We start from the raw sequence: 9502 nt of genomic DNA on the forward strand, positions 1-9502 counted from the left end.
AATATCTAAAACTGATCAGATTTAGCCATTTCAACTATGTGCTCCTTGGTTGCAGAGAACAGCTCCTTCTATCTGGCCATTTTCACTAAAACCCACAAAATAACATCTGATAATAGCTAATAGCAAGCTAATAATATAGCTTGGTATGACCACTTGGCCAAAAACGATGTCCACACAATTTGGTATGTTTGATTGCGTCATGACAAATGATATTGAAACATGTAAAGAAATTATTGTCAAGAAGTCAATTTAAATATATATATGTATATAAAATAAATGCATGAAATATCTTTATTAAATCTTTATTAATTCTAAAAACAGCGAACATGTACAAATTCATGCACACTGTATGTCTAATTACAACAGAACATGTACAGAAGTAATGTTGATACGTATAGAGATCCGACATCATGAAGCCATGAGATTGGACAGGAGCTGTCACTCATGATTTGTTACCAGCAAACTTCCAATGAAAGGTTCCTCAGCTGCAAACAAGCGGATGGACTTGGATAATTCCTTGTGAACTTATATATCTTGGCTAAGCCAGCCAGAAGGCTGGTCCCTTAGTAAGTTCTTTAGAGGAGAATAAACCGCTTAGTTACATTCTGCTCTTTTGTCGAAATGAACACATTTGATTGGTATGGGGTTTTAGAAAATTCTCAATGCTTAGTTTCCTTCAGTTCTCATTGTGATTGAATAAAAACTGCCACTACAATGCATCAGGAATTTCCATTTTCAGTTTGCACAAGTCCATTCACACGAGAGGATGTCTCATATTATTATCTCTCTTTCTTTTTTTTTTTTTAGATTTTCTTTTGCGAGTTGAAAATTAAATATTCTACTTCATCATCAATGCATAATGCATTGTTTTAACATGAAATAGCAGTGTTTTCATTACAAAAAATAAATAAAAGACGTATTTGAAGATGTACCAGTTCTGCACAGGAAGGATGGTAGGATATTTCACCCGGTTTGGCCATCCAGCGGGCTGTGTCTTCGGGACAAAGGGGCTCCCTTGGCTCTTGACAATGTGTAAAGGTACGGGATTTGAACAATCAGGGGGAGGATAACAGGAAAACAGGTCCAGACAAGATGTAAATGTGGTGTGGAATAATTTATGCGGCCACAGAAGAGGTTTCGGTCTTGCTGGAAACCTCTGAGGCCTCATCAATCTTCTTGCCAAATACCGTCTCCATGATGCAGGCATGGAACTGGAATATAAAATGGAAGATTAGTGCTTCTCTGCATGTGCATAGTTATTATTCAACACACTTGTGTTGTTCATCTCACCTGTTTGTTCATGAAGGCGTAGATTAGGGGATTGTATACGCAGGAGCTCTTTGAGAATAAAGCGGGGATGGCGACCAGACGGTAATCCTTGTTTGCATCGTCAGCATAGCCAAAGTATATGGCAGATATGGCATAAGGGCCATAGCAAACCAAAAAAGAGCCAACCATTACAATAATCATCCTGGACACTTCCTTCTCGGCCTTCTGGGTAGAGGCTGACTCAGCCTGCTGGGCTGCAACCTATGGGTAAATTTCATTTTATAGCTTTTGAAATATCCATGTTTATTTTGATGAAGCATTCACACATATTCTGAAAGATATTGAGATTTAGTAATTTAGTAGAGATTTAGTATACATACTATATACTCTATATATTATATATAGTTATACTCAATTTTAAAATTTACATTTAGTCTCCTACTCCATGTGTGCATTAAATTATCATTTTAAAACAATATTACATTATTACGTTTAGAAATTATTTATTCCTAAAAAAATAATATTCTTATATTTAAAAAATCCTTATCTGATTGGAAAAAGCCATGGAAAACTAGTAATAGTAATTAATAACATCATAATACCTCATAGGAAGGCCATGGTAATTTCAACACTTTTTGTTTTTTAAAAAATATTTCTTCATTGTGAAATTATTTTTGCAAGTGTGATCTCTATAAAAATAAATTACTTTAAAAATCAGTTTCTGACTGTAAAAGTGTACGGAAGAGGATTAGGGCCAAGCAATAATAAAAAAATAAAAGCATCTCGAGATTAAAGTTGTTAAATTTCGAGAAAAAACGTGTTAAATTTCGAGAAAAAAGTCGAAACATAATGTTGAGAATAAACCCGTTAAATTACGAGAAAAAACTCGTTAAATTTCGAGAAAAAAGTCAAGATAAAATGTTGAGAATAAACTCGTTAAATTTCGAGAAAAAAGCCGAAACATAATGTTGAGAATAAACTCGTTAAATTACGAGAAAAAACTCGTTAAATTTCAAGAAAAAAGTCAAGATAAAATGTTGAGAATAAACTCATTAAATTATGAGAAAAAACTCGTTAAATTTCAAGAACAAATTCGTTAAATTACGAATTTGTTCTCATAATTTAACGACTTTTTTCTCGTAATTTAATGACTTTATTCTCATAATTTAATGAGTTTATTCTCAACATTTTATCTCGACCTTTTTCTCGAAATTTAACGACTTTTTTCTCATAATTTAACAAATTTGTTCTCGTAATTTAACGACTTTTTTCTCGTAATTTAATGACTTTATTCTCAACATTTTATCTCGACTTTTTTCTCGAAATTTAACGAGTTTTTTCTCGTAATTTAACAAGTTTATTCTCAACATTTTATTTCGACTTTTTTCTCGAAATTTAACAACCTTAATCTCGAGATGGTTTTATTTTTTTATTATTGCTTGGCCCTAATCCTCTTCCGTAGTAAAAGTAATGTGGGGAATAAATGGAATTTTTTTGGCCAGAAAGTTTGGGATACATGAAAAAAAAAATTGGCAGTTTGCAAAATTAAAAATGTATTTTGTTCTGCATTGCTTTGGAAGCAAAGAACATGAAGGACCCTGATCGGCTATATCTATTTAAGCATGGCCAGAATTTGAAAATCAGAAGCAAAATAAATAATTATTAAATGCTTAATAATAACATATTAATCATAAATAAACCACAAATATTGCCTGGATATGCAATAAATAAATATTCATTAAAACAATTATTTATCTACAAATCTTTATCAATTTCTGTCTACAAGAGTTTGTTAAAAGCAAAGAGTTGGGACACTCACAGCACGCAGGGCACCCAGGAGCTGTGAGTAAGAGAAGACGATGATGGTAATTGGCAAGATGAAGCAGGTGACCATGAGGAAGTAAGTGTAGCTCTCTGTATTGTACTCCTCGCTTTTTGTGTACCAGTCAGGTCCGCAGGAGGTGCCGAGGCCCTCGGGAATGTATCTGTAAATTAAAATGTAAATAAAATCAATCTTTAAAATTATGAGTGCGTGTTTCCAAACATCTCACCAAGAACATTTCCTTCACCTGCTCCATCCCCAGAAAGGAGGAGTGGCACAGCCGATACCCATGACCCAGGTGAACGCCACAGCTCCGAGGGCCTGGCTTTGCCCAAACTTGAAGCTTCCGAAGGGTTTGCAGATGACCACGTATCTCTCGAAAGCCAGAACAGCAAGGGACCATCCCGTCACAAGACCTGTGAAAACAAAAAATCATCAGCACACCAATCTGAATGTAATGCCTACTGTTCAAACTTTTTAGACTCTTACCAGCAATCGATCCCATTGCGCATTCCATCGCACATAACGTAGGACCGAAGAAAAAATAACCTCTAAGAGCGGAGAGGAATACTTGGCTTACAGAGAATGTGTCGAAAATGAAGCCTGCTAGGGAGACGTTCACTAGGATGTAGTTGAGAGGCTGTCGGAGCTTCTTGTACTTCATTGTAACGAAGAGGACAATGGCATTCAGAGGGGTGCCCACAAAAAATACGAAGCCCATGAAAGCTGCCTGCAGGTAGAAAGCCCACTTGGGGGCCAGGTGGTACTGTGGGCCCTCGAAGGGGCTGACTTTGGAAAGGTTTCCAAACTGAAAGGCCCACGCGTCCATGGTTGCGCCGTTAGAGGCCTTGTCCTAACACGGTGTCCTGGTGGAGTCAACGAGCAGCCTAACTGACGAATGCGGACCGGATAGCCTTTTATAAAATCCTCAAAGTCTTGCCTGGTGTGAAAAGTTGTGGATGAAAAGGAAGATCATCCTCTGGGTGATCTTCCGGACATGTTGCCGGGATAATCCGCCCTGTCCATGCGAATTACATTCAACACTTCCGTGGAATCTCTAAGCACATGATTAGGCAACACGTGTTTTTCTAAGAAATGCAGAGAATATTATATGCTTTAGGTAGAATTATAACAAAAACAACAGCGTATTCCACATCTAGATGATTCTAAAATAAAATTGATATTCAGTAATATAATTCTGAACTTTTAATAAACTTGAACTGAATTGAGTTGGATAATGACAGTATTGTCTTCCATAGAGCTGCTTATAGCTTAATTGAATTTGCTTCATAAATGAGAATTGAATCAATACTGAACTGGCTTGAGCTGAACAACGACACTATTGCCTCCTGTAGAGCTGCTTTATAGCTGAATTAAATGAGTTGAGCTGAAATGAATCAGCACTGAACTGACTTGAGCTGAATAAGGATAACAGTATTGTCTTCTTTAGAGCTTTAGAGCTTCTATGGAGCTTTTGAGTCTGGAAAAGTAGTAACCATACGATTGCGAAACCGTATCCTGTCTCACACTACTCATCACTTTTGAGTCTGTCTTCCTCTTGTTCTCTTTCTCTGTCATTCTCTCTCTCTTTCTCTGCATCTTGGGCTGAGGCAATGAAATGTTAAAACCTCAAACGCTTCTGATGAGCAACAACACAACTCAGTTTTCTGACACCAGAAAAAAAGGCAAAAAAGTTCTTCTTTATCTATATAATCTCTCCTCTGCATCTTAGCCCTGGATGTGGCAGAGCATATGTGTGATTCTAAGGAACTTCTAGTGAATGTTTCAGCCCACTTTTGCCATTTTTTTTACCAACATCTAACTGTATCTAAATCAAGGTTAATCACTCTTACACTCAACATTAAGTCTTGTTTAACTAAAAGAACAAACTTGTAATTTCCTGTCGGATTGTACAGTAGAGCTGTGTGGACAGTTTATTGCATGTCAATGCATGTAGAAGTTGAAAAGGGAATAAGAAAAGAAAGTGACACAAGTGAGTTCAAAAGCTGCTAAATTTGGTGCAAGGCCATTATTTGAAACCCTAGGATAAGAAAAACCCACTACTTCCCTATCGTCAGTCATTAATGCATGAGCATCATTGGAGTGGCCAAAGGTGCATTGACGTTTAGGCCCATGGAGAGCCCAAACCCCTTACTGAATCATCAAAAATATTCCGGACCACAAAACCACCAACAACCCCGCCCAGTGGCATCCACGGGATTCCAGCCGAGAAGATGAGTGGTGGGCTCGATGGTGCTGAGCAGCAACATGGTGCATTGTGATTTAAAGGAAACTTCACAACCACACAATTTCACAACTTTATCATAGCTTGCTCGCTTGCTCTCACACATAACTATAAATACCCCATTCACTTGAACAGATTCATTCAGACCATCTCCAAGACACGAGAATAGTCGGGTGTCACGCAACAGCGTAAAAGACAACTTCAACTTTTAAAAGACAGGAATGCAAGTCAAACCTTAAATCACTGGATCCTGATAGATTGATTTGGATGTGCAAAATCATGTTGAAGGTAATATAACAGTAATGGCCTAGATTTTTTTTTTTTTGGGCCAAACAAGCTTATTAAGTCTTGGCTTTATTTCTTGAGCAGCAGTATAAGCAGGTGAAAGGCAAACCAAACTCTTAAGGTCTCCAAGCACAAGGATGAGCCGTAATCTGGAAACCAGATTTACCTAAACCAATCCCTAAAAATCCCCACAAACCGCATTGATGTCAGAGGGATTACGTCCAAACTGGCAGTTTATCTTGTTAGCTGAGACTTAGATTGTGGGTCAATTTTGATAATCTAGGGAGAGATAAAGAGTGTTAAACTGTAAATCCTATACATCCAGCCTCTTTTTATACACCTTACTTAAGTTCCTTCATTTCTCCTTGGAGACTTTTCTCTTCCCAACTCTCTTTCTCTACTTGCCTTTTCTTTTCTCTGGTTTTGGCAGGTAAGTATTGTCGTATAGGTTGGGAGCATTTTGCAATGTGATTTTTGGCATCATAACCTGAGAATTTATTCATTGCGAAGTATGCTTCTTTAGAATTATTAGTTTAGCTTGTTTAGTTTGAGTTCTTTATTTGCACAGATATAATCAAAATCTAAATTTTGTTACTTTTATAATGTTTAATTGATTATTTGCAGGTCTTTAATTTGAAGTGTCGGGAAGAAATATGTTTTCTGTTTATATTATGTAGATGCACAATCTTAATATTTATTTTTTCGGTTCAAAAAAGTAACCATATTAATAACCTGCATGTTTGACAATTATATTCATTTTATATTGTAATATTTGTATTATTTCCCTCCAACTTCTTGACAATGATATGTTCAACTCCTCGAAAATTCAAAACAAGACTGCACATATGTTTGTGTTTGATATTTTGTACTGTATGTTGATTTTGTAGCCTTAGAAATATTAAATGATCCAATTCATGAAAGTCAGATGCCATCCAGTGACTCGGGTTTGTATTGTAACCAAGCTATGCATCTGAGTTGCATGGGTATGATACGACCTGGGTTACAGGAAGGTGATGGACATCCTGGGAATTACAGAGATGAACATTTATTAATAGCATATCAATAAATGATGCAAATGTTTACATTCACTGGATGTGTGTGAATAAAGTGGAAGATTTATTGAAATACAAATTCATGTGTATTTGAAGGTATCTATATGGAATTGTGCATTTTAGACTGTTATGCAAATGTGTGAGAGATAAATGTGTGATAGAAAAGGAGAAATAAACAAGAAAGAGAAAGGGAAAGACTGCTGAAGTCCACCATAATGGGATGTGTCCCCCTACCCCCTAATATTCAGATCATTGTTCAGCAAATATCCATTTTTTTAGGGCTGTGCATTGCTAAGAATCTGGCGATACGATACGTATCACGATACAGGGGTTACGGTACGATATATTGTGATATATTGCGATACAGTAAGAAAGGCGATATAGCGATATTTCTTGTTTTTTTAGAAAAAGGATGTAATTTTAGAAAAAACGGTCATAAAGAACACACCACCATATGCATAAAACCTTACAAACAACTTTATTTTATTTAATCAATACAGTATCATTTGCATTTATATCACTAATTTTGTGCAATCTAAGGGAAAATAGTAAAGTGACTGCAGGATTCTTTAGGTGTGTGTTTTAAAGGTTCACAGTATAGCAGTTTTTCATTTCTAAACTATTTAACAACTAGTGCATAGTCCATTTCATAACTGAATGTTTGTTTTATTTTTAATACTGTAACGCTGCTTGCTTTAAAGCAGTCTAATGCATATAGTGCTATTTAAATAAACGTGCCTTCACTGATGTGCTGAACAGAGCTGGTGCATATCCATAACATAACATATCCACATCGCTATGATCAGATGCTTTCTGCTGTCACCGCTGTAATTTTTGTTGTGTGTTTTTTGTTACTGAGAGGAAAACAGTACATAACGTACATATTATCTAAATGCCTCTCTCAGCAGCGTGGATCGCGTAGGGATGTTAAGTGAGCTCTCAGAGTCAATGCGTTTCCCGAGTTTTGGATTTTAACATGGCCTATTTTGCAAACAACTGACTCTTGTCGATCTCCTTAGTGGGTTCTTTATTCTATCGTCTTGTGAGCTGGGTTTGCGCCTCGCGCTTCTCCGGCTACGCGTCAGTTTACGTTCTGAGATAACGCTGACATCTAGCGGTTGTGTTTTATACAGTCAGAATTTATTCATTGCAAAGTAAGCCTCTTTAGAATTATTAGTTTAGCTTGTTTAGTTTGAGTTCTTTATTTGCACAGATGTTGCACCCATAATGTTTAATGATTATTTGCAGGTCTTTAATAATTTAAAGTGTCTGGAAGAAATATGTTGTCTGTTTTGTAGGTGCACAAAGACTGTCCTGGTCTAAGATGAGCCAGCGATACATGCACCAACAATTTGTCCTCTTTTAAACTCTGATATTTCTCCCATTATGTTGTGTGGATTGCAATATTTTATGTACAGCTGTGCTATTGCTGTGCTAATTCAACCTTCACACTCTGCTCTTAAAGGGTTAGTTCATCCAAAAATGAAAATTTTGTCTTTTATTACTTACCCTCATGCCGTTCCACACCCGTAAGACCTTCGTTCATCTTCAGAACACAAATTAAGATATTTTTGTTGAAATCCGATGGCTCAGTGAGGCAATGGCAATGACATGTTCTCTTTCAAGATCCATAAAGGTACTAAAAACATATTTAAATAAGTTCATGTGAGTACAGTGGTTCAATATTAATATTATAAAGCGACAAGAATATTTTTGGTGCGCCAAAAAAAAAACAAAGTAATTACTTATTTAGTGATGGCCAATTTCAAAACACTGCTTCAGGAAGCTTCGGAGCATTATGAATCAGTGTGTCGAATTTCGGAGTTCGGAGCGCCAAAGTCACGTGATTTCAGCAGTTTGACACGCGATCCGAATCATGATTCGATCCGCTGATTCATAACGCTCCGAAGCTTCTTGAAGCAGTGTTTTGAAATCGGCATCGATCACTAAATAAGTTATTATTTTGTTTTTTTTTGGCGTAATTAATAAATGACAGAATTTTCATTTTTGGGTGAACTAACCCTTTAAGTTTGGCCACCAGGCCGCATATAAACAGGCTTGAAACCTCCAACACTATATTGGCCAGTTTCAGTTTCACTGTCCAACCCTTTATGTCTTAAGACTTATTAGACTTAAATCAGAAATGTCACAACTGGTTGTTCATATAAAGTGCAGACAAGATACATAATATGTGTTTTGTTGTAATCATTGGTATTTTACTGAATAAATAAATATAAACATTACCTTTTTATAGTTTATGTAATAGCCTAGGCTTACTAGTTAAACATACCCTTCAGAAATGCATTTATTACATTTTGTTAGTTCTGCTCTTTACATATGAGAAATTATCCCATATTTTAACAAAAGAATTCAGTAAATTCAATAAGAATTGCCTTTCCACTCAAAGTATTTCATCCTTGAAAGTACTAAAAGAATCACTGAAGAATCATTGATTCTGAATCGTAAAGAAGTATCGGGATAGAATTGGAACCAATCTGGTTCCAATTATGTTCCAAATGGGAGTCGTCAGGAATCGATTCTGAATAATAATCGATTCCTGACGACTCCCATATGGAACACAAATGGCTCCGTCACCGTTTCATGTGTAGCAGTGGGTGTGTCTACAATGAAATTATCGCCGTAGTAAGTATACCTCGTAATATGCTGAATTCACAAACATTAAAACACAATCAAACCTGATGCATTCTTCTTCATAACTGCATATCTTTCTATGAACTGTCCGAATAGCGCGTTCTTATTAAAAAATCGCTCTAGTCTTGACTAATTATAGTTCCTGTGTCTCGGTTTCCACACGGACTTGTTTGACAG

At 36.3% G+C, this 9502-nt stretch overlaps 1 protein-coding gene across 1 annotated transcript; it reads right to left on the bottom strand.

Annotated features, from left to right (window-relative positions):
• Positions 1-286: 286 nt before the first annotated feature.
• On the bottom strand, positions 287-4299 carry opn1sw1 (opsin 1 (cone pigments), short-wave-sensitive 1). Its single transcript, XM_048155030.1, has 5 exons — positions 3581-4299; positions 3339-3507; positions 3089-3254; positions 1291-1530; positions 287-1211 (listed from the first exon to the last, which is right to left on the bottom strand). Exons 1-5 carry the CDS (start codon positions 3918-3920, stop codon positions 1116-1118), a joined length of 1011 nt encoding a protein of 336 aa, XP_048010987.1. The 5' UTR covers positions 3921-4299; the 3' UTR covers positions 287-1115.
• Positions 4300-9502: the final 5203 nt, after the last annotated feature.

The sequence above is a fragment of the Megalobrama amblycephala genome, linkage group LG14 (genome assembly GCF_018812025.1).
Source record: "Megalobrama amblycephala isolate DHTTF-2021 linkage group LG14, ASM1881202v1, whole genome shotgun sequence".
Classification (NCBI taxonomy): domain Eukaryota; kingdom Metazoa; phylum Chordata; class Actinopteri; order Cypriniformes; family Xenocyprididae; genus Megalobrama; species Megalobrama amblycephala.

What these genes read in the sequence shown, in the direction of transcription:
- opn1sw1 (XM_048155030.1), bottom strand. Translation starts at nt 3,920, where the DNA reads ATGGACGCGTGGGCCTTTCAGTTTGGAAACCTTTCCAAAGTCAGCCCC. An exon ending in CCTTTCTGGGGATGGAGCAG is followed by an intron (nt 3,255 to 3,338) that starts GTGAAGGAAATG and finishes TTTAATTTACAG; the next exon opens with ATACATTCCCGAGGGCCTCG. An exon ending in ACGCCTTCATGAACAAACAG is followed by an intron (nt 1,212 to 1,290) that starts GTGAGATGAACA and finishes TTTATATTCCAG; the next exon opens with TTCCATGCCTGCATCATGGA.